This window comes from Capricornis sumatraensis, chromosome 21 (assembly GCF_032405125.1).
Source record: "Capricornis sumatraensis isolate serow.1 chromosome 21, serow.2, whole genome shotgun sequence".
NCBI lineage: Eukaryota > Metazoa > Chordata > Mammalia > Artiodactyla > Bovidae > Capricornis > Capricornis sumatraensis.
Window position 1 is genome coordinate 56,269,131 of NC_091089.1, and position 25,678 is coordinate 56,294,808.

A 25,678-nucleotide genomic window follows, 5' to 3' on the forward strand; every position below is an offset into this window, starting at 1 on the left:
CTTTGTCATTCCCTTCTTCTCCCACCTTCAATCTTTTCCAGCATCAGGGTCTTTTCCAATGAGTCAGTTCTAGTCAGGTGGCCAAAGTATTGGAGTTTCAGCTTCAGCATCAGTCCTTCCAATGAATATTCAAGACTGATTTTCTTTAAGGTGGACTGGTTGGATCTACTTGCTGTCCAAGGGACTCTCAAAGAGTCTTCTCCAACACCACAGTTCAAAAGTATCAGTTCTTTGGTGCTCAGCTTTCTTTACAGTCCAACTCTCACATCCATACATGACCACTGGAAAAACCATAGCTTTGACTAGACGGAACTTTGTTGGCAAAGTAATGTCTCTGCTTTTTAATATGCTGTCTAGGTTGGTCATAATTGTTCTTCCAAGGAGCAAGCATCTTTTAATTTCATAGCTGCAGTCACCATCTGCAGTGACTTTGGAGCCCCACAAAATAAAGTCTGTCACTGTTTCCACTGTTTCCCCATCTATCTGCCATGATGGGACCAGATGCCATGATCTTAGCTTTTTTAATAAAAGCTGAGCACTGAATAATTGATGCTTTTTAACCATGGTGTTGGAGAAGACTCTTGAGAGTTCCTCTGACTTCAAAGAGATCAAACCAGTCAATCCTACGGGATATCAGTCCTTAATATTCATTGGAAGGACTGATGCTGAAGCTGAAACTCCAATACTATGGCCACCTGATGGGAAGAGCTGACTCACTGGAAAACACCCTGATGCTGGGAAATATCGGAGAAGGCGATGGCACCCCACTCCAGTACTCTTGCCTGGAAAATCCCATGGACGGTGGAGCATGGTAGGCTGCAGTCCATGGGGTCGAGAAGAGTCAGACACGACTGAGCAACTTCATTTTCACTTTTCACTTTCATGCACTGGAGAAGGAAATGGCAACCCACTCCAGTGTTCTTGCCTGGAGAATCCCAGGGACGGGGGAGCCTGGTGGGCTGTCGTCTATGGGGGTCACACAGAGTCGGACACGACTGAAGTGACTTAGCAGCAGCAGCAGCAGCTGGGAAATATGGAAGGCAGGAGGAGATGGGGACAAGAGAAGATGAGATGGTTGGATGGCATCACTGACTTTATGGACATGAGTTTGAGCAAGCTCTGGGAGTGGTGAAGGACAGGGAAGCCTGGTGTGCTGCAGTCCATGGGGTGGCAAAAAGTGGGATTCAACTGACCAAGCTGAACTGAACTGAGTGCTGCCTGCCCATGCACAAGACCTAAGAGATGTGGGTTTGATCCCTGGGTTGGGAAGATCCCCTGGAGAAGGAACTGGCAAACACTCCAATATTCTTGTCTGAGAATCACATGGATAGAGGAGCCTGGCCAGCTACAGTTCATAGGGTGGCAAAGAGTCAGCTGGCTGAAGGGACTTAGCACACAGGCACACAGACAATTACCAATGTTGCGATAGTTTCAGGTGAACAGTGAAGGGACTCAGCCACACCTATACACGTATTCTCTCCCAAACTCTCCTCCCATCCAGGCTGCCACTTAACAGTGAGCAGAGTTCCCTGTATTATACTGTAGGTCCTTGTTAAGTTTTCCACTTTAAATACAGCAGTGTCACAGTATCTTTGAGTCAAACAACAAAACGCAAATTTTACCATACTAGCTAACCATATTAGTTGGAGAGGGAAATGGCAACCCATTCCAGTATTCTTGCCCGGAGAATCCCATGGACCGAGGAGGCTGGTGGGCTACAGTCCATGGGATTGCGAAGAGTCGGACACGATTGAGCAACTAACACAATCAGTTTACAAGGTCGCCTGGCTCTCACCATAATTTCCATCGATTCCCCCACCCCCATCACCATAAAATTTCAGCATCTCCGGGTTAGCATTTCTAACAGTTGACCGGGAGAACAAGCTGCCTTCTACATAAAAATAAACATTTAAAACTTGTGATAAGAACGTAACTCCGAAGACCGCATGTGGAGGGTGGGAAGAGCTGTTTGGGATGGTAAACCCTCCTTCAAGGCTACGCAGGAGAGAAGTCCCAGACGCCGGTCAGGAGGATTTGCAGCCCTTGCGACCATCAGGGTAGCCCGCGGCTAAGCGCACACTGCGCAGGTGCGAGCCCCGCTGCTCCCCGCGGAGCGCGGGCGGCCGCGGCCGGAAGCTGCCTTTCGGTGGGCGGTCGCCGCGGGGGAATGGAGAAGCGGGGGGTGGAGCCCCAGGAGGCAGGCGGCGGCGACGACGAGGAAGCGGACTCGACTCGGGCCATGGAGCGGGCGGAGGCGGGGGCGCCCGGCGGCTGGCCCGGGGCGCTGGAGCCTGACGAGCTTGACGACCTCCCTTGGTGTAAATGAGCAGGCGGGGCGGGGCGACGAGGGCGGGCGCCCCGGGCGGCGGCGGCGGCGGCGGCGGCCGGGGCCGTTGGAGAGCGATCGTCCCCTCCCCGCCCGCGTCCTGGCGTTTTCCCGGCTCCGCCGAGAGGGCGGCCCTTCGCCGCTTGGTGTTCTGAGGCCAAGGTCCCCGAGAGGGGCGGCTTCGCCCAGAAGGGGAAGGCCGGGCGCGTCCAGTGGGGTAATGGAGGCTGCGCTCGTCTCCCCTCAAACAGCCCCGCGAAAGCGGAAGGGGCCTCGGGGGCCTCAGGGTTGCGGAAGCGGGAACCTTGTCGCTCACTTGGCAGCGGTTGCGGCCCGGCCTCAGCCCGGAAGGGACCGCCCGGCTCGGAACCGAACCCGGCCGGGTCTGCAAGTGGCCGCCTCTCTGCTGATCCGCTTCCAGCCTCGGGGCCCAACCACCGGGGTTTGGGGCCAAGGCTCTCTCCTTCCCAGCCTCCCAGCCCTTCGTTTTTAAAAAGCTTAAAAAAAAAAAAAAGCTTTAAAAATATTAAATACTTGCAGATATACAGAGAGATGCACAGATAACTTTTACCGACTTGAATGGCTCACGTCACCGTGATACATTTGTCAAAAGAAAGTAACGTTGGCATAGTAATTAATACTCAACAGAAGGACAAGCTTTATTCAGATTTTACCAGGGTTTTTTTTTTTTTTTTTTTCCAGTTAATTTGTTTCTGTTCCAAACTCCAAACCAGGATACCACATGGCATTTTAGCCTGCCTTGTTTTTAACTGCTGTTAATAGCTGAAATCTCCTGTCTTATCCCTCTGCCCCCTCCACCAAGATGTGAACTACTTTTTAAAATCCAGGAAATATTTACTCAGTCTTTAAATTTAGCAAGTATTTGTTGGTAGTCTGCTGCTACTGCTAAGTCACGTCAGACGTGTCCGACTCTCTGCGACCCCATAGACGGCAGCCCACCAGGCTCCCTCCGTCCCTGGGATTTTTCAGGCAAGAGTATTGGAGTGGGTTGCCATTGGTAGTCTAGGTATCGGCTATTCAGCATTGAACCGAATAATCCTGATCTCATGGGAGCTAAATATAGTCCACTGGGACCCATAGATTCTGCCTTCTGTTTTGTGTTTCAGGCTGTTTTTTTTAAGGACATGCCACTTAGAATAATTTTTTGTTGTTGTTTAGTCGCTAAGTCATGTCTGACTCTTCTGTGATTGCATGGAATGGACTGTAGCCCACCAGGCTCCTCTGTGCATGGAATTCTCCAGTCAAGAATACTGGAGCGGGTTGCCATTTCCTCCTCCAGGGGATCTTTCCCACCTGGGGTTTGATCCCATGTCTCCTGCTGCTGCTGCTGCTAAGTCACTTCAGTTTCCTGCGTTGGCAGGTTAAATCTTAAAAGGAGCCACCAGGGAAGGATAATTTTTAAGTTGGTTGGAAGATTTGTGTTTATAAACTTTTCAGCCCTTTCCAACTTACTTTAAATTTTCCTATAAACTTCAAAGTCCTAGGATTACCTCTTGCGTCTTCCATTATTGATAAAAGGTTTTTTTCCCTTAAAACTTATTACTATCCTGAGAAAAATGCAGTACACCAAGAAATAGTAAACAGGCCTGAGGACTCTCTTGTAGGTGGAGTTTCTTTCATATCCTTGTAAGTTTTAGATTCTTTGAGACATGTAATAAATCCAGGGGAAAAAAACTTAAAAATCACTCTATATTCTTTCTTGGTTGCCATGTTTTAAGGGACTGGCAGTTGCTCAGAGGTGATAAACAGGCTGAATGTGTTTTTTTTTTTTTTCATTTGGTTGCATATTGTGCCACAGTTCATGATGAGCTGGAACCAGCAGGAAGTTCTTCATGTAGAGTCATAGTACACGTGGATCTGGATTGCTTTTATGCACAAGTAGAAATGATCTCCAATCCAGAACTAAAGGACAAACCTTTAGGTAATTCTGGACTTTGATACTATTTTCATTGTATGATATGATTTGTTATTTATTCTGATTTATTAAGCATATTAATGTTGGCAGCAGTTCTGTGATGCATTATAGACAGTAATCTTTATTTCACTACTGGATGTAAACTTTATGAGCCTCATTTACTAAATGGCAAATGTGAGAGAAGCAGTGTAATTAACCAAATAAACAGGAAGACCACAATAAACTTCTAGTCTTTTTCTCAATGTTTGAAATTTTACAGCCATTTTACCTCAAGAATAACCTTTTTAAAAAATTTTAATAGGCATTTTCAACTATTCTACTTTTGAAATTAACTATTGAATTGTGTAACAAAATAGTTGGATTTTGTGTGACAAAATAACTGGATTTTGAACAACCCAAAATATTAAGGCATGCATAGTACAAGCTTTTCATGAAAACATAAGTATGTTTTAAAATAAAAGGCAAAGAAATTTTACATTGGGGAATTACCGAGTATTGTGTTTTGGCTTATTTTATTTTTACATTAGAAAAGTAAATTTCTAAAATTTTATGCATGTAGTAAGGATTTATCTTTGAGTAAAAGCATGCTGGGAAGGATTGCGGGCAGGAGGAGAGGGGATCGACAGAGGATGAGATGGCTGGATGGCATCGACGATTTGATGCACATGAGTTTGGGTGAACTTCGGGAGTTGGTGATGGACAGGGAGGCCTGATGTGCTGCGATTCATGGGGTTGCAAACAGTCGGACACGACTGAGCGACTGAACTGAAAAGCATCAACAGCAGTTTGGGTCACTTGCTGCTACCCCCTGGTGTCTACTTTGGTTTTGATAAAGCCCAATTCAGCTCAGCCTAGTTTACTAAGGAACAGAGGATGACTGATGAGTACATTTTGGCTTGCCAAGGTCTGCTGCTGCTAAGTCACTTCAGTCGTGTCTGACTCTGTGCGACCCCAGAGATGGCAGCCCACCAGGCTCCCCTGTCCCTGGGATTCTCCAGGCAAGAACACTGGAGTGGGTTTCCATTTCCTTCTCCAATGCATAAAAGTGAAAAGTGAAAGTGAGATTGCTCAGTCGTGTCCGACTCTTTGTGACCCCATGGACTGGAGCCTACCAGGCTCCTCTGTCCATGGGATTTTCCAGGCAAGGGTACTGGAGTGGGATGCCATCGCCTTCTCTGTGCCAAGGTCTAGGGTCTTCAAAATTTCCTAAAGATGTCAAGGAGTTAGGATTAGGGAACCTGAATTTTCTTCATTGGGCATTTCTAATTAGTAGCATTGTAAGAGTGGAAAATGGCAACCCACTCCAGTGTTCTTGCCTTGAGAATCCCAGGGACGGGGGAGCCTGGTGGGCTGCCGTCTGTGGGGTCGCACAGAGTCGAACATGACTGAAGCGACTTAGCGGCAGCAGCAGCATTGTAAGATGTTGTGTAAGTAATGATTAGTAAAGAGGGATTGTGTAATTAAGATGCCAGCTTCCCTGTTGGCTCAGTGGTAAAGAATCCACTGCCTGCCAATGTGGGTTTGATCCTTGGGTCTGGAAGTTCCCTGGAGAAGGAAATGGCTACCACTCCCAATATTCTTGCCTGGGAAATCCCATGGACAGAGGAATCTGGCAGGCTATAGGCCACAGGGTCCTAAAAGAGATGGACAGGACTTAATGACTAAACAACAACAACAATATTTTCTAATAGAAATGAAAGGCTGTGTTGTTTTCTCCTGGAAACCGTCAGCATAATATTCCTTATTTCCTGGTAATTATTCATTACTGCATTTTAATTTGTTTAGTCGATAAGTCATATCCAACTCTTCAGTGACCTCACGGACTGTAGCCTACCAGGCTTCTCTGTCCATGGGATTCAACAGGCAAGAAGACTGGAGTGGGTTGCCTTTTTCAGGAGATCTTCCCAACCCAGGGATCGAGTGCCAGTCTCCTGCATTGCAGGTGGATTCTTCACTGCTGAGCCACCATTACCAAATATATGACTACTTAACTTGGGCTGGTGACACAATGGTGAGTCCATATAATCCTGCCTTAAAAGACTGATTTTTTAGTTAAGGAAGTGACTAATCTGATTTTTTAATATAGTTTACTGATGAAGCATAATTTATTACTTTTGACCCCTTGATTCTGTTTTGGGGCATCATTTGACATATCAAAAATATGTGAAATGTTCCTTTGCCTGTTTATAATATGAGAATTTTAGAAAAAAAGCAAACAGTTTTAGCAATTATAAGTCACTGGTAAATTAGAATTTTTAAGCAGCGTGTAGATGATCATAACTTAATCTTTTTGATGAGGGGGCTCATAATGCCACTTCACTGTCTAATCTTTTCTGTAGGTTACTGTGAAGAAAAGTTCAGTCATTAGAACATTCACTGGGGAAGATTACTAATAACTGTTGTAGGTTGGCACTTGTAACAGAACATAGCTTTATATTAATTGAGAAGTTATTCAGAAGACAAGTTAGATTTTCTAGTAGAGACCAGTAGTTAATTGTATTCAGTTACTTTGATCTGTCTTACTTTTGGTAAAACATGGCCTAGAGTTATATATAAAGTTATATAGAGTTAATTCAATATAATTTGGGTTTTTATCGGAAAAAAATCCTGGAAGGACTTTATCTGTATCTTCTTGCTGAAGACTTCATAGAATTGTTGATTTGTGGTAAAAGTGAAAGTGTTAGTTGCTCAATCATATCTGATTCTTTGCAACTGCATGGACTATAGCCCACCAGGCTTCTCTGTCCATGGAATTCTCCAGGCAAGAATACTGGAGTGGGTAGCCATTCTTTTCTCCAGATCATCTTCCCAACCCAGGGTTTGAAACCAGGTCTGCCACATTGCAGGCAGATTCTTTGCTCTCTGAGCCACCAGGGAAGCCCCTGATTTGTTAAATTGTACTTCATAGAACTTTGATGGATGGAGGCTATATTTTTTAACTGAGATAGAGCTTTTTATTCTTATCAAAACATTGTATTATAACTTATAATATGGAATAAGTAAATTTTAATTTTCAATTTTCTCAAAAAATGTTTGTTTTTTGTAGGGGTTCAGCAGAAATATTTGGTGGTTACCTGCAACTATGAAGCTAGGAAACTTGGAGTTAAGAAACTTATGAGTGTCAGAGATGCAAAAGAAAAATGTCCACAGCTAGTATTAGTTAATGGAGAAGACCTGACTCGTTACAGAGAGATGTCATACAAGGTTACAGGTACAGATTATGGGCAATATACTTTCAGCATTAAATTTTATATAGGATGCCTGTTAACTACATGATCGTTCAGTAAGTGTAAAGTGCATAAGTCAGTTTCCTTGTTTGGGGGCTTTCTCATTAAAAAAAAATTTATGTGAGAATGACAATATGTTATGAGTAAATGGTGAAAAAACGTATAGTTGGAAGGAATTGAACTCAGTCATGGGTGATGTTTATATAAATATGATAAAATGTAAAAAAATTTTAAAGTGAGAAGATGGAAGAAGATAAACTGAAGAAAACCAGATAAATTTAAATGCAAGCTTGAATGAACTGTGAAGAAATACGCTGTACTCTAATGTACTAATGGTAGTTGAGAGAGACTTCTGTAATGTTTGATTAACATAATTAAAAAGTTGTTAGGAACTGTTAGCAGAGATAATGAGTATATTAGTTTTTTTTTTTTAGATTTTTATGTATAAGTGTGGATAAACTCCCCCTTACTAAGGTTTGGATTTGAATCTTGCTGTTTTAGTAAATTATAGGAAAAATGAAACCATACATGTACTGGCATATGGCAAATAGATATCATTTTAAAGTGTATAAGAATCAGCTTTTTACTTGTTTGCTATTATTTTTATTTGTTCTTTTGTTATTTGTAGCAGTTTTCAGATGAAAGGGTTAAATATACTGTCCCAGAGCTCTTACAAATTAATGAGGAAACAAGCTTAAGTGAAATGGACAAAGAATATGAATAGGCAGTTGACAAAAAGCAAACTGGACAATGTGAAAATGGGATGCTTAAATTCATTGGTACTAAAAATAAGAATGTGAGAAAAAGTAGAAACAAAGTATTACAGTCTTAAAAAAAGCAATCTAGCAGCATTTTTTGAAATTAAAGATACATACTATGTTCTTTAACCCAATAATATAACTGCTAGGGATTTATCAAATAGAAATAAAATGATAACATATATGTACAAAAATGTCTCATAGCATGATTCATAATTGCTAAAAATATGGAATGAGAACATGCTCATCAGGATGAAAATGGCTAAATGAATTTAAGACTTCTCTATAATGGAATATTATATGGCCATTAAAAATAGCTCAAATGGTATCATTTCATTTGATTCATAGAGGTATGCCTTGTTGAGTGGGTAAAAAGCAAGATGCAAAAACCTGTTATCAGGTTTTTCCATATGTATAAGACAGTGACCCAAACACCTTCCCCCACATATGTGTATGTGTCTATGTACACTTAGGAAGAGAAAGAAGAGAGGGTGTATACTAGGTATTTAACCCTGGGTAACTTCTGGAGGGGCAGAGGTGGTGCTGAAACAGGGGGATGAGGGAAGAAGGGATAGCCAAGCAAAAAAGACAAGACTGTACTCCCAAAATACCACTTGTGTATCTGTGCACAATTATATGTATATATCTGAATATTCAGAAAATAACTTTTTCTGTACATAGAGATGATGTAATACATATAGTTGTACATCTTTGTTCTTGGTGATCTTTCACATCATCCATATAACTCTTGCCTCACTCTTTTTAATGCCTGCACAGTATTCTATTTTGTCCCAAACTTATTTAACCATTCCTTTACTGATTTGAAGACAGTATATCTCATTTTATGCCTGTTGTCCTTATGTAATCATTAATTGCATCTCCTTTCATTCAAAAAATATCTCATTTTGGATGATAAATTATGTGGTTTCTCTTATAGTGAGGGGTTATTAGGCTCTTACCAATTTTTTGCTCTTAAAAAATATCAGTATGTGCTTCAGTAGACATTTTCATATAGAAATTTTCACATACGTTCGTGAAGCTATCCTTAAAGTAAGTTCCTAAAGGTTAACTGCTTGAGCAAAGATAATTTGCATTAGAAATTTGCATACTGCTCTATGATGCACTTCAGGTTTTCCCAGCACATTGTTAGTATGTGTGAGAGTATTAGATATTCATAAAGATTTTGCCTGATAGTTGGAAAAAAAAAAGTAAATCATTGTTTTGATTTGCATTTCTCTATGAGAAGTTAGAGCATTTTTTTTCATGTATTTTTGGTCATTTATCTACATGTTTTGTCTTTTTTCCTTTATAATGTCAGACAAATCAGTCTAAATGATTTCTATACCACTGCAACTCTTCACAGTGAAAAGTATCATACTAGAAAATCAATGCATGAATCTCAGTTTTTACACTGATTCTTAATTTATAAATTAGTATCTCGAAAGAATTAAAAATGCACTAATATAATAACAAGAAATATTCTAAGCATGATTTATACATTGATAAAAAGTTATTTTGTTAATTTTTTTCATGGTGTTTTTGGAGTTGAAATAGGAATGTAGCCTAATAGTCCTATACTGAATTACCTCAGAACTATTTATGACATATAACCTTATTGTTTACTTCATACCTTTATTCTACAGTATTCCATTTTTTTCTGTAATTATAAACTCCTTTGGCTTGTGTAATCATAAGGCTTAATAAATGCATCTTGTTTATGAAATTGACATATTGACAGCCAAAAAGGTTAACTTCACAAATGGATAAGTGATTTATTCCTATGACCTAGTAATAGAACTAATGTAATCAGTCCATGTTCAGCAGTCCACCAGCTTTGTACATGATTCTGTATTTAACTTGCTTTTCTGCTTGGTAGTTAAAATTTGTCCTTTATTTTCCTTATTGTAGTATTGTTTTGATAAACTTTTATTTTTTACCTGTTACTGCTAGACATCAGATATATACTTTGGGGAGAAAAAAAGCAGAAATTGGTGAGGGAAATTCAAAGAATTCTTTTATATGGTCAGACACATTGTCAGTTTTTCCCTCTGTTTTCTCTTGGTAGGTTGGAAGTGATTTTTGAAGGTCACTAGATCATACTGTTCCTTTATTAATTGTTTTACCCTGCTGTTATCAGTGTTAGCACCAATAAAACAGAGCTTCCATATTATAGGACTTTTTTAGCACATAAGTGTTTTTGTATAATAAGTGACTAATAAGTTATTTTCTGCTACCCAGCTGGTATCAGTAGATGATTCAGAGAGAAGTGAAAATTCTTCTTAATGGTTTCAAAGTTATTAGTTTTAATCCTAAAAATGAGACTTGATCGTCTTTTTGAACTTATTTCAAATCTTGGTTCAGTTCAATTTAGGAAACATTTGACATAAGGAGTGGCATTTGTGCTAGAGGCTGGACGTTCAGATACATGTGAGTCATGATCCGTCTCTGTCCTTATGGAATGAGTTGGAGGGTGACTAGTCAAAGTGTTGCATTGTAGTATATTTTGTATTAAGGAACTTTGCTTTTTGACTTAGTATTCATTGGAAATTTAAGTTTTATTTTGTTTTGCCTTTTTAAAATTCTAGTGAAAAATATAGCTTGAGTATATTATTACTTTACTTTTCTAAGCAGACTCTATGACCTACTGCTTCAAGATTATAATTAACTATGTTCATTGATATTTAATGTACTACAGATAAATTATTGGTGTAGGAGATTGTGATAAATATATTGCTATGAGTATCTGCCCAGGGAATGTTATTTTTGGACTTATTTTATTGGAAAATATTGCTTTTGTGCAGAATATGGCACAGAAAAAAAAATCCCAGTTAACTGACTTTATTCAAGATATTGTGTAATTGTGAATATATGTAAAACCTTTATTTTGTTATTTTTTAAGCATAAATAAAAGAGTTAAATCTATTCTAGTTATAATCAGTTATATCTGTGCTCCAATATTATTTTAATTTAGAGTTGTTGGAAGAATTTAGTCCAGTTGTTGAGAGACTTGGGTTTGATGAAAATTTTGTGGATCTAACAGAAATGGTTGAGAAGAGACTAGAGCAGCTTCAGAGTGATGAGCTCTCAGCACTGACTGTGTCGGGCCATGTATACAATAATCAATGTAAGTGGGTTCTTATGCACTCTATTTAGTAACTCAAAGTACCTGCATTTCTTAATGTTCAATCAGTTCAGTGAGTTGACTGTGTCTTTCAAAAGTTTTATGGCTTTTGTTGCCATAGTTCAGCCATCTAAGGTGATTAAAATTAGATATTGTTATTCCATATTAAACAGGCAGAAAATGGTATTTTGATGACATACAGCTCAGTGCTTTGGGCACTTTTCATTTCTCTGACACAGTCCTGTGTTAACCATTTTTAAGTGTCATACCTCTTTTAGGCCATCCTTAAGTTACAGGAGTTGGCTTCTTGGAGTAATTTTTGGTTTTCGTAAAACCATCTTAAGCAAAATTCTAGGTAGACTAAATTTGCCATTGTTGCCTCTTTGCTTGTTCGCTTCTATTCTCCCAGGGCCCCAGGAGCCTCCCATGTTAGCCCTTGTGGGAGCTTCCTGGCCTACCTACTGTCCTTTGCACGCTCATATTTAATCAGTTGAAATTCATCTACTTCACAATTGAAGTGCCAGTGACTGATGATATTTCCAGGGCAGTATTGTGTTTGAAAATAAGCTGCAGTCAGCTCCACTGCATATCTCCTTGGGCTGTCAAACATCTAGTGACTGCTGGTGACTTCTAGACCCTACCACGTAGAAGGCAAGCTCTTGTGTTTCTGTATGAGATTTGTCCTGACCTACTTGCTCCTGGGTCTCAGCCTGCCTGTGTTTCCTCTTACTCCCCTTTTCGAGAGCTATTGTGATCAATCTCCAGTCATTCTCCACCTCTCTGATATTAAAGAAGAAAAGAGGTGGAGCTACAGTTCTTTTTTATAAGAAAATACGAAGCTTTCACGTGTCCTTTGTATCTGTGCTCTTTTGTCACTTACAAGGTCTGGGTAACAAGAAGGTTCCAGGTGTGTTTCTGTATAATTTTTACAGCAAACTTGGAGTCTCCTGGTTAGAACATATTATAGAGACCTTGGCTTTATGGCCTACGAAGTCTAATTCTTCATGATTCTTTTCTCTTTCGCATAAGATTTTGTTAATTTTTTTTAAACCTACAGAGGAGTTGATGGAACAGTACAGTGAGAATAGTCATTATGCCGTTCCTTGTAGATACTCCTTTTGTATCATTTTACACATTTGTTTTAGCTTATTGTTTATTGATCATTTGATAGATTGTGGAGCATTTGAAAGTAAATTATAGACATCATGGCACTTCAGATGTAAATACTCCTGAGGATCAGGACTGTGTCATGTAACTCTAGTGTCATTTTCACATCTAAGGAAATTTGTTTCCATATAGCAATTTCCCTATACTTTTAATAAAAGATGTCTTAAACTGTATACAAATCCAAAATTGTTTTTAGTAGCACACACCACTGGTGTGAAAACTTTAAATTCAAATCTTTGAAATGTTAGCTATATCATTAATGTAACATTTTTACTTTTATGCTTAGTTCCCAGTAAACATGAGTAAAAGTTCTGGTAGTGCCAGTAGGAATTTTTTATGAGAGATCAATTTTTGTAATCTGTTAATCATTCAGCACTCTCAGTATGTATTTGCTATCACAGGCCTTTGGAATTCACTTGTGATAGTTATTTTACAGAATTGCTGTGAAGAGCCAAAGAGATTAGTTAAGTGTGCAGCAGTGTGGTGGTGTTGAGGGGTAGGGTTGGATATAGATTAAGCCCTTTATCTTTTAAAAACTCATTTGTTAAAAAACAAACAACGTTTTGACGATGACTTTTATCAACATCGGCTGTTTTCTGTAGCTGTAAACCCACGTGACACGTTGCATATCAGACTCCTTGTTGGATCTCATATTGCGGCCGAGATGCGGGAAGCCATGTACCAACAGCTGGGTCTCACTGGCTGTGCTGGAGTGGCATCTAACAAATTATTGGCAAAATTAGTTTCTGGCGTCTTTAAACCAAATCAACAAACAGTCTTACTACCTGAAAGTTCTCAAGATCTCATTCATAGTTTGAACCACATAAAGGAAATACCTGGTAAGACAAATATATTTGAAAAACGTATATTGGTTTTACTGTATTTCTTTTAAGTTTAAATATTACAGTTATGCATAATTAATTCTTATGGAGTCTGTGTACTTGGCTCTTGCGTGTGTGAGTTCCTCAGTCAGGTCCAACTCTTTGCAACCCTGTGGACTCCCGCCAGGCTCCTCTGTCCCTGGGATTCTCCAGGCAAGAACACTGGAGTGAGTTGCTATGCCCTCTTCCAAGGGATCTTCCCAACCCAGGGACTGAACCCGTGACTCCTGCACTGTGGGCAGATTCTTTACTGTCTGAACCATCAGGAAAGTACTTGGCTCTTGGTGAAAACCAAAAGCCCCCCCAAAACCTGACGTTTTCTGGAGAGAATCTATATTAGGAATCTATATATATGAAAGTACTTTTCTAGTTTTACGTGCTTTTATATTGTTTGAATATGATCATGGAAGTTATAACCTGGAAACATGCGGTCCTTTATTTTTAGTACCTGGTTCATGCTTTAATACTGTCCCTTCCTCTAGAGAAGGGAATTGGTCTCTCACTAACTCTATTTTGGGATTGTACATAAAATATTACAGCCACAAAGGACCTTCTCAAGCAGCTAGGTCCGCTTTTTATTTTAAAGATGAGGAAACTGATTTTCTTGAGGGGTTCAATGACCTATTCATATCATTGGGCAAATTTGTATCTCTGAAGATCAAATGCTTACATTTTTATAGATTATCAGTAATGTATGTATTAAAATTCATTTCCGTGGCATTAAATTTTAAGTTTGGTCTCAAAAAAAAATACCAATGGTATCCAAAATTATGGTATCAAAAGATGTGGTTGATATATTTATAATATTTTAATTAGCTAATTTTAAAGAGAAAAGCTATTGTAACACTACATGCAGCTCTTTTTGCTTTAGGTATTGGCTATAAAATGGCCAAACGTCTGGAAGCACTGGGCATCAGTAGTGTGCGTGATCTTCAGACCGTTTCATCCAAAATATTAGAAAAGGAATTAGGAATTTCAGTTGCTCAGCGTATCCAGAAGCTCAGTTTCGGAGAGGATGACTCTCCTGTGACTCCCTCAGGACCACCTCAGGTATGTGAAGATGTTGCTTATTTTAATGGAGTACTGGTGGTCGCATTATTTGAGATAAAGATTTCCAGTTCTACTACTGAATTCTTACCGTTCCAACTTGCTTATTAGGTTAGTACGTGATCGTTTTCCTGTGAGAAGGCTACTTATTATATTAAATTAAAAAATATTATTAAATTGAATCTAAGAATCAGTATTTAAATCTCAAGTTAGCCACTTTGACTATTGCTTAATTTTAATAGCCTGTATTGTATTTAGGAGGCAAAATAATTTGTAAAAATATTGTTTTCAGAGTAGTCTAATGATTTAGGAAGTGGAGAAAGTTTATAATCACCCAGGTAACAGTGATTTTTTTTTTTCCTGTGAGATAATAATATATATATATTATCCCAGAATCATCACCATAAACCTTTCATGTAGGTAGTATTAACGTTTGTTCATTCCTTTCCCTCCCTCCCTTACTCCCTTTTCCTCCTGTAATTTTTTTTTAAGATGAAGATACTGTATTTTAGAAAGGGTAAGTAACTTGCCCAAGATTAAACTGAGATTCAAGTCCTAGGAAATTAAGAGTCTCACTGTAATCACACATTAAAGCTTGGCATTGGTACTAGAGCTTTGTCATTTTCTTGATTTCCAGTGCACTTTCTAGTGGAGTACAACTTGCAGATAAAAAGATTTAATATAAAAGTGAACTAAATGGCTCAAGCTAAGCATAAGAGGTAAAGAAAGTGTTGATTATTTAGTTGACATATACACTGGTAATTGGATATGCTTATTTGGGTTTATATTAATACTTATTTGTGCTTCTTTGGTAGTCCTTTAGTGAGGAAGATTCATTTAGATGTTCATCAGAAGTTGAAGCTAAAACTAAGATTGAAGAACTACTTGCTAGTCTTTTGAACAGGTGATTTTTCCATTTTGCCATATCCTCTTACAGATTCTGTGTACAGTGCATGGAAATACTATATATTGACTATATATATACTATGTATAGTATATATATACACTTGATGTTCTTTCTTGGAATTTGCAGATTAACTGGAGACTAAGCATGTAAAGATCATCTATCTCTGAACCTCTCTACATTATAAAGTATTACACAGCTAGTAACATATGTCCTTAACTAAATTTAATTCATCTACTTCCATTGGTCTTAATATTAGTAACATTGTGGTTTACTGCGGATCTTAAGCTGCTGATCATTACCTAAGGGAGTTTTGTGGGTATCTCTGGAATCGCTACACTTACAAATTTGTGATGATTGAGGATAGCAAATTGATGTAAGCAGAAGAACCCTTTTATCTCCTGTGCCTCAGACTATAAAGTCAGACGAAGGAATAACTTAATGGGACTGTGTGTGAGCAGTGAGGGTGACTGTGTGTATGCTCAGGGTTACTGGCCTTTAAATACATGAAGAGTGTTAATTGGAATTATGAGTATACAAGTAGCATAGCATAAACTAAAAGACATTTCGTTTTCTGATGCTCCTTTGCCATCATATATCTATTTCTCAATACTCCATAGGAGAGTGTTACTTCCTTTCCTCCCATTTCTTTGATTTCTCAAAATGGGGTGTTAGGGGTCTAACAGCTTTGGGTAAGTGTGCTTCCGTAATGATGTTAGGATGGCCTCTGTGACTAAAAAAAATCGTTTTTGGATGACTACTTTCAGAAAACTGATAAAGCGAAATTTCCTTCAACTTTGCTGCCACATGCATTGCAATTCTCATGTCTTGAGCAAGGCCATGCAACTCATCATTTGCTGCACGCAGCTGGCTGACTGTATGACACAGCTTCAGGGATATGACTCAGGCCAAGCCTTCGAGAATGCTGGTGAAACTGGGTCATCTGCTTTGCTTCAGCTAAGTGAGACTATTATGAAATGCCTAGCTACTGGAAACAGTTCTAGACAAAGGGAAACCACAAGAATTATACATTTTATAGGTTCCCTTATTTGAAGAAAATCGACCCAGAAATGAGTCTAGATGCCCTAAACCTATGAAATACTATTAACCGTATCTCCTTATCTTTGCTTGGCATGCTCTCTTCTATACAGTGGCTTCTTATTTCAGTGACTAAGGTATATAATGCCATCTAGCTGGCAAAAAAAAAAGTATCTGAGTATGCGTGACTGTTCTTGAGCATATGATTATTAATACTATAGATATGTAAGAGGTATAAAATCAGACGTTGTTTAATCCTTTCTCTAGGTACTGGCCTTAAGATTGCTTAGAGTATAACCCCTTTTTTTGTACGTCTTAATTAGTTACAGGAGCCAAATTATACTCTTTGAATTGCATATTAACTTAACAGAACAAGTTTAGCTGGAAGATGTTTAAACTAGTAATGTTAATAGGAACCAATTGAGATATTTTATTATCTTAATAAAACAGCAGTCAAGAAGTTTTGTGATTAAGCAATAAGACAAAAATGCTTATTACAAAAATCTAAATATTCTAATTCAAAATCAATTTGATTATGCTTAATACTATTTATATTTCATGTTTGTGATCTTTTAGTGCATTGGCATACATATAGAAAGGTAAATGTTATTCTTTGATGACATTTATTTTCTGTTAGTGATTAGATTTTCTACTTTTTAAGCAGATTTTCCACGGCATTAAAACTTTTGCTTTCAACAACAAAAGCAGGATAGTTTGGATGGATCACTTTTTAAGATTCGTGGACGAGTGCTTCCTTTCCTAAATATATTCTATAATTGACCTTTCACATTATTGCTCTAATATGCCATATAATGGTGATATTACTGACTCCCTTGGATATATTGGAGAAGTGCTTTTTGACAAATAATTTCATTAAATATTTGTTTTCTTTTTGTAGTCTTCTTAATGTGTAAAAAATTTGTCATTTTTCATATATTTGCTTCTGTCAGTAAATGATTCTCAGTTTCTTAAATTTCCTGTTGATTTTAATATGTTACTTTTAGTTATGATTTAGATTTGGATAATAAAATGGCTTGTTATAGTTGTATCTTATTTCTGCTTTTTTCCTGATAGCACTCAATTCTGTCTGAGGCCTGAGAGCCTTACATTTAAAATTTCAAGAGTTTTATTATGAAGACTTTATGAAGTTGACTTGAGCTGTTCAGGGACCCGTATTGCCTACTGCCTGATTATCAACTATATTTATAGTTGTTACAGTTACTCAGTCTGGCACCTTTAAATAAATGAGGTATAGTCGATCATCCAAAAAAAAAAACACCAAACTTTTTCTAATTCCTTGTTTCCTCTTTCTCTTTATTTTTAGAGTCTGCCAAGATGGAAGGAAGCCACATACAATAAGATTAGTAATCCGTCGGTATTCATCTGAGAAGCTCTGTAACCGGGAGAGTCGTCAGTGCCCAATTCCATCTCACATAGTTCAGAAGTTAGGGGCAGGTAACGGACCATTTAGGTGGCACTCTGATCATTTCATTGGCAGGTTGAACTCTTAAAAAAACAAACTTTGAGTTCAAAAAATGATCCAAAAATGAGTAATCCTCACATGGAGTTAGTGAGCTATTAAGTACTTTTTTTCTAAAAGAAATTTTCATTAGAAAACTTTTTTTGTTTCAATAGATAATAAAAGTAAATGCCCTGTTGAGAATGCTTCCCAACTCCAAAGAAAACACCAAACTATGATAATTAACTATATGGCGTGAGATGATTTCTTTATGAGCATTTAGATTGTTTCCATTTTTTGGCTGTTCTAAAAAATGGGACTGTGAACGTTTGGGTGCAAGTCATCAGGCAGATATATGCTTTTGTGCGTCTTTGGTAGACTACAAAGCATGGAATTTCTGGGCTGTCAGGTAGTTGAACTCTAAGAAACTGCCAGATTTTTTTCCAAAGTAAGTATAACAAGGCAGATATTCAGCAACAGAGTATAGAGGCTTTCAGTTTTTTTCATATTCTCATTTATGTTTTAATACTATCATTTTCTTGACTCATTCTCATGACTATGTAGTGGTCTTTCATTGTTTTTTCTTCTTTTATGGATAGTACTTTTGATATCATATCTAAAAATTCTTTGCCTAATGCAAAATTTATAAATGTTTCCTATGCTTTTTTTTTTCAGAAATTTTATACTTTTAAGATTTATATTTGACTCCACTTTGAATTAATTTTTATGTGTTGTGTAAAGTAAGAGTTTTAGTTTATTCTTTTGCATATGAGTATCCACTTGTTCCATAGAATTTGTTAACAGACTTTTCTTTCCCCATTAAATTGCCATGGCATCTTTGTCAAAAACTAACTGACCATAATAAAGTAAGGGTTTCTTTTTTGCCTTTCTTATCCCACTGATGTGTATGTTTATTCTTATTCCGGTTCCACCCTGTCTTGATACTTTGTTGTAAGTTTTGAAGTTAGGTAGTGTAAGTTCTCTAGCTTTGTTATTTTATGAAGTTGTTTTGGCTGTTCATGGTCCTCGGCTTTGTTTGTGGAAAGATTTTTTTTAAGGAATTTTATTTCTTTGTTTGTTATGAGTTTATTCTGATTTTCTATTCATTTTGAGTCCGTTTTGGTAATTTGTATCTTCTCAGAACGTATGCATTTCATCCAGGTTGTCTAACTTGTTATCATGAATTGTTAATATTCCCTTGTAATTCTTTTCATTTTTATAGGGTCTACAATGATATCCTCTCTTTCATTCTTGATTTTGATAACTTTTTTTCCTTTGTGATTCTAGTAAGGTTTATCAGTTTTGTTCATCTTTTCAAAGATTCAGCTTTTGGTGTCATTAATTTCTCAGTTTTCTTTCTACTTTGTATTTCATTTATTTCTACTCTGATCTTTGTTATTTCCTTCTTTCTGCTTGCTTTAGGTTTAATATGCCTTTTCCTCCTGGGTTCTTAGGATGGGCAGCTTACTTTATGTATTTTATACTTACCTGTTTTCTAATAATTCAGGTTTAAAGTTGCACATTTCCTTTTAAGCAGTGCTCTCTTTAGCTGTATTCCTTAAGTTGTGTTGTGTTTCTTATCCATTAAGCTCAGAATAGTTTTTAATATCTGTTGTGATTTCCTCCTTGACCCCTAAATTTATTTAGAAATTTGCTGTTTAATTTACAAATATTTGATTATGTTTCAAATAACCTTTCATTGTTGATTTCCAATTTGTCTTTATGTTGACCAGAGTAGATACTTTGAGTAATTTCAATCCTCTTATATTTATTGAGCCTTCTTTTGTTGCCTTGCTTATGGTCTGTCCTGAAGCATGTTTCAGGATTTACATTTGAAAAGAAGAGTTGAGCAGCACTGTCATACCATTCTATTGAACTAAAATTTGTGGCCTCTTCCTCTAAAATAGCATTTTTTGAATGACAGTTTGTCTGGATATGTAATTTTTGATTGGTTTCTTTGCATACTTTGAGTATGGTATTCCATTCCTTTGTGTTCCATTATTTTTGATGAAAAGGCAGCTGTTAAATAGTTTAATCAGTAGAGACTCCTGTCACTAGTTTCAATCAAGAAAGCATAACCACAGGGAAATTTGAACACTGAAGGTTTCAAAAATTACTAAACTATGATAGGGAGTAACTATAAAGGTATAGAGATACCCTTAAGAGGTGCCCTGGGGCTAGGGAAAAGTAGCCAAGGAAGAGCAGGCTTGGAGAGAGAGTCTTCCTCCCCTCCAGGAGAAGGTGTGGTTGCGGAACACTGGATGCTGGAGAGATCCTTTGAGTTACCTGGCCCAGAGCTGCTCCGTAGTTACTGGGCCAAGAGAAACCACCCCCTGACCCCCCAGAGGAGCTGCGGCTGACTGGTGGGCACATGGGTGGCCTTGGGGCGATGGGAGTTTGCTCCCTGGCAGGGCAGCGCGTGAGCTGGGGTACGCAGGCGCCTGTGTTGGGAGGGCTTCTGTTGACATTCCTTCAGGATGTGGGCAAGCTGAGATCAGTAGGTGTTCATACTGAAGAGATCTTCATTCTTCTGCTAGTACAAAGGTGGAGGGTATGGTGCCTGCATAGGAAGAGCTGGAGAAAACAACCCGCGTAGGCATGGCAAGCCTGTTAGGTGGGTGTGTGGAAGGACTCCAGGCAAGGCACAGGCCTGCTGTGTGCAGTGTTTGAGTTGGTGGTGCCGTGGGAATGCGGTCACTAGGCTTGACTGGGGCTGGGGTTGCTGAGGGACTGAGCCTTCCACTCACATGTGGTATGGCAGAGCACTAGTAGGTATTTCCACAAGTATGTACTGTATACAGACCAGGTCACAGAAGCAAGAAAGAGTGAAAAACAGTATACTGCAGCAGGAAGAGAAGCCCCCTTTCTAATTTAGTGATCCTCCACTTCTCTCTACTGACAAAGGTTAAGAATTATGTTTAATGTAAAGAAAATTTCAGAGTCTACCCCATTATCACAGCAGGTACTAAGTGTGCTTCAGAGTTGAGAGGCAGTAAATTGTTACCAGGCATGGTCGTGTCCTTGTTCTCCTTTATATGAGTCACTTACCTCTTTTTTAGCAGTTTGACTGTATGTGTGTCAGTCCCTCAGTCATGTCTGACTCTTTGTGACTCCATGGCCTGAGTCTGCCAGGTTTCTCTGTCCATGAAATTCTCCAGGCAAGACTACTGGAGTGGGTAGCCATTCGCGTCTCCAGTGGTTTTTGTGTTTATCTTACTTGGAATTTATTGAGGTTCTTGATTCTGTAGACTAAATTTTTTAATGAAATTTGGGAAGTTTGGGGCTCTTATTTCTTCAAATATTCTTTCCTTTTTCTTTCTCTTCCTTCTGAGTCTCATTGCACATATGCTTGATATTGTCCTATAGGTGTGTTAGCCACAGGAGACAGGGGTTCGATCCTTGGGTTGGGAGGATACCTGGAAGAGGGTGTGGAAACCCACTCTAGTATTCTTGCCTGGAAAATTCCATGGACAGAGGAGCCTGGTGGGCTACAGTCCATGGGGCTGTAAAGAGTGGGACAAGACTAAAGCGACTTAGTGTGCATGTAGGCACGCTGATAGTCCAGTAGTTAAGAATCCACCTGCCATTGCAGGGGACATGGGCTCGATCCCTAGTCTGAGAGGATCCCGCATGTCATGAGGCCACTAAGCCCGTGCGCTCCAACTCCTGCGTACACTAGAGCTGGCGCTCTGTAACAAGAGAAGCCACAGCAATGAGAAGCCCAAGTGCAGCATTGAAGACCCAGTGCACCCGAAAATTTGAAAATGAAATTTTAAAAAAATTATGAGAAAAATAATAGCAACTTTGAAGTCTTTGCTAAACCATTCCTAAAGTCAGTTTCTATTGACTAGTCTCCCTCCCTGAGTGTGAATCACACTGCTGTTTCTTTGTATGTATTGTAATATTTTGTTGATGATTGGACATTTTAGATAATGTAAAACTCTCAATTTGGATTTTTTTCCCCTGTGGGCATTTTTTTTCCTTTTCTTTGTTTGTAACTTGTCTGGACTTAAGCTGCATAATCTACCTCTCCTGTGATGTGTTGCCCTGATTTCTCTGCTTAGGTTCTTTTTGAAATTAAAAACATTTATTTTGGCTTCCTAGGAGGTTACCCTGTTGTCTGCATAGTTTGGTAGTTAGACAATAATTGGTCAAAAGTTTGCTCCCATACCACAGGCTGGAATTGTGCAGGGCGGTGTGCTTGGGTTGGAGGGCACTTTTGAGACGTAGGCTCTTTTCGGACTGCCTCGGCTTTTGTCTTGCGCTCCTCCCTCTTGCGTCTCCCAGGTATGCTTGTCCATTCTAGGCAGAGACACGTGGCGAGCTTAGGCCTTCTCTGCTCTCAGTCAGCTGTGGTTCTCTCATTTCCAGATCTCCTGGTTGAATGTTATGTCTGGCCCACTGATCATTCACTCACCCCAGCCACAGTTGCAGTCCCGGGCTCAAGAGCCACATGATCTCATTTGTTTCCTAGCAAGTTTGCTCATTTTTCTGGCATCATGGCCGGTTGTGGGCTCTTGCCCTCTTCCTCCAATCAGGTCAGTCTTTGCTGGCAACAAAGCTGCTGGCTTTGACAGCCGGCCTCATCCTGGTGAAACTGCTATCCCAACCGCCCTCTGTGAGTGGGGGATACAAACGACCCCAGCCAAGAAGGCTGCTGTCCCCACTTTCTTACCTAAGTTCTGGCTGTTTTTCATAAGTCAGTGCTTCTCAATTTTGTCACCTTTGGTTCATTCCAGAATTTCAAAATGATTATTTTTGACCATTTTGTTCAGTTTTAATTTTATGTGGAGATTTTCCAACCTCCACATTCTCCCACAACTAAAAGTTCAACATTTCAAATCCTCTGGAAAGTTCAACTCATTTGGCAGTTGGTGTTAATGTTGAGATGTCCCAGTTCAGTATATAATGTCATGGTGTCCCAATGATATCTACCTAGGATTTTAATTTCTTAATCTAGGCAATATAAATTAGATTAAGCTCTTAACATTAATTTATGACATAGTATGTTTAGATATTGTCTTCTTACACATTTTATTTAGGAAATTATGATGTGATGGCCCCAATGGTTGATATCCTTATGAAACTTTTTCGAAATATGGTGAATGTGAAGATGCCATTTCATCTTACCCTATTAAGTGTGTGCTTCTGCAACCTTAAATCCCGAAATACTGCTAAGAAAGGGACTATTGATTATTATTTAACACCTTCATTATCAACAACTTCACACACTGGAAAGCGCAGTTTTGTAAGTACACTGTTATTGGATTTGTCTAGTTAAATTACAAATATAAATTTGTGTTTCACTGATATAATTTAGAGATTTTGGGGGGATGAGATTTGAATGAGTTACTTATATATATTAGTAGTATCTTTCATATTATGGTTAGTAGCCTTAAGTATATTGTGCTGTGGTCTAAAAATAAAACATAAGTGTCACTGGATAAAAGAGAAAACCTTGATAGAGGTACTCTGTTTTGGAACTGTTAAAACATTTTTTAACAGTATATAGGAATATGATGGTGAGCACATATGAAAATATTTTCAAATAACTAGAAATCGAATCTTGTTGTCAGTTTATACATAAGGTACCAGCAGCTCCCCCACACCAACGTTTTTGTTCAAGTATTTAAATTTTCTTGGTTTTGAAATTATATTGAATTCTGGTAGCAATATTGATAAAGTATAAATGCTTACTTTATAATTGTAGAAATTAAGAGTATGGTAATAGGCAGAAGTCAGTCTTAATTTCAAATGATTAAAGAAAATGCTATACAGATGGCCATTCTGTAAACTTTTGTTTACCAAATGTGGGATGATTTAAAAAATAATCTTTTACTAAATTATTTATGCCTACCATTAACTCTTAATTTAAATGTTTTTGTTATTTTCTTTATTTTTATTGTTAGTATAATTTTAGTAATATTTTTTATTACATTTAAGCCTATAGTGAGAACAGAATAGTGTTATGGAAATACTGAATTAGTGCCCTCTTCAAAGTACTTTTTTTCAGTGACCCTTATTATTAACTGAAATTTTAAAAGATGTTTACTTTTTAAAATTAGTCTGTAGAATGAGGATTAAAGGCCTTTAACTCACAGTAGTGTTAGAGGTGTAAACACAAGTGAAAGTACCTTGTTCATGTCTGGCACACAATAGGTGCTCAGTCAATACTTTGGCACAAATCTCTTCTGCTTTTACTTCTTTGAAATTACTGTTGTGTTGATGTTTCTTGAATTATATTCGACTATCTATACACTTTTTATGGTGCTTAAAACTAGAGGGAAAATTATGCACATTAAGATGGAAGATGTTTTAAAATTTTTATTTCAGGGACATATAGAAGAATGTTACATTTTATAAATGATATCAGATTTTTACCGTAGAAGTTTTTTTTTTCTTTCTGTTAAATGTTACACTTCAAAGTAGAGAATTTTAGAAAACCAGTCCTTGATCCTATCTGTGCACATACGTGTTTTAGATTGAGTCATTGGTGAGTCATCATTTGCATAGGCCACCATTCTGTTATCCTCACAACTGGAAGTTTGAATACATGATTGTTAAGGTCCTCTCCGGGTCTCCAGATACATACCTATCTTCTGGCTCAGTGCTGTCTAGGAAGGAAGCCCTCTTCCTGGAACAGTGAGCAAAGGTCCACAGAGCAGTGTGACTAATTGTGGTGGGTTAATCATTTCTAGTTGTTTGGAACTGGCCGGAAGGACTGAAGTTATGGAGCAGGATAGAAGCATATTGGTCCCATAATAGCTACACTTAGACTTCAGCAGCATGAATATTTAAAAGATATCAGACACCTAAATTACTCTGTTATCCTTACATTCTAGAAAATGAAAGACTGTCATATGGAGGATTTTTCTAAAGACAAGCAAACAAATCGGGATTTTCTATCAACTGGAAGGATTGAAAGTACAAGAACTGGGGAGTCTCCACCAGATCCCACAAATTCTTCTAAAGAAAAAGACAGTAATGAATTTCCCCTCTCCTTACTTCCTGAGGATATTGACCAAGAAGTCTTTAAGCAGCTTCCTGTAGATATTCAAGAAGAAATCCTTTCTGGAAAATCTCGAGAAAAAGTTCAAGGAAAAGGAAGTTTGAGTTGTCCTTTACATGCTTCTAGAGGAGTATTGTCTTTCTTTTCTATGAAACAAAAACAGGATAGTTCCTTAAATCCTAAAGATCACGTACCTAATAGCAAACAGGTCTCCTCTGTATCTCCCTGTGAACCAGGAACATCAGGCGGTAGCAGTTCCTCGTATGTGTCTAGCCAAAAAGATTATTCACATTATTTAGACAGTAGCTTAAAAGATGAACGAATGAGTCAAGGACCTAAAGAATCTCAAGGATTCCACTTTTCAAATACAAACCCTGCTGTATCTGTTTTCCATTCATTTCCAAATTTGCAGAGTGAGCAACTTTTCTCCAAAAACCGCATGACAGACAGCCATAAGCAACCAGTGGCCACAGTCTCTCGTCATGAAGGACTTAAAGAAAATAGAGAGCAAGAGTCTCCTGATGAGAAAATTGCTTTTCCTTCTGACATTGATCCTGAAGTTTTCTATGAACTGCCTGAAGAGGTACAAAAAGAACTGTTGGCTGATTGGAAGAGAACGGGATCAGATTTCCACACTGTACATAAATGAGCGTGCTCCAAAAAAGGGAAAGACCATTTTTCTCAGATTAGCAGTTTATTAAGCTCTTCTAAATTAAACACTAATACTTTCAATAATGTAGAAATGTAATGTGAAATGTTCCAGATAAAGCAAACATAGTTATGGGAAGAAATTCTGGCACAAAGC

At 38.3% G+C, this 25,678-nt stretch overlaps 1 protein-coding gene across 6 annotated transcripts; it reads left to right on the forward strand.

Moving 5' to 3' along the window:
- The first annotated feature begins 2,167 nt into the window (after window positions 1-2,167).
- On the forward strand, window positions 2,168-25,678 carry POLI (DNA polymerase iota). 6 transcript variants are annotated; one of them, XM_068993723.1, is made up of 10 exons: window positions 2,168-2,318; window positions 4,146-4,268; window positions 7,309-7,473; window positions 11,219-11,371; window positions 13,138-13,374; window positions 14,288-14,466; window positions 15,279-15,367; window positions 17,730-17,860; window positions 22,907-23,112; window positions 24,707-25,678. In XM_068993723.1, exons 1-10 carry the CDS (start codon window positions 2,168-2,170, stop codon window positions 25,520-25,522), a joined length of 2,250 nt encoding a protein of 749 aa, XP_068849824.1. In that variant the 3' UTR covers window positions 25,523-25,678. The 6 variants fall into 6 exon arrangements, with proteins under 6 accessions (XP_068849824.1, XP_068849825.1, XP_068849826.1 ...); XM_068993724.1 differs by having other exon boundaries at window positions 2,168-2,270; XM_068993725.1 differs by lacking the exon at window positions 13,138-13,374 and having other exon boundaries at window positions 2,168-2,270.

What these genes read in the sequence shown, in the direction of transcription:
- POLI (XM_068993723.1), top strand. Translation starts at nt 2,168, where the DNA reads ATGGAGAAGCGGGGGGTGGAGCCCCAGGAGGCAGGCGGCGGCGACGAC. An exon ending in CCATGTATACAATAATCAAT is followed by an intron (nt 11,372 to 13,137) that starts GTAAGTGGGTTC and finishes TGTTTTCTGTAG; the next exon opens with CTGTAAACCCACGTGACACG. An exon ending in CTCCCTCAGGACCACCTCAG is followed by an intron (nt 14,467 to 15,278) that starts GTATGTGAAGAT and finishes CTTCTTTGGTAG; the next exon opens with TCCTTTAGTGAGGAAGATTC.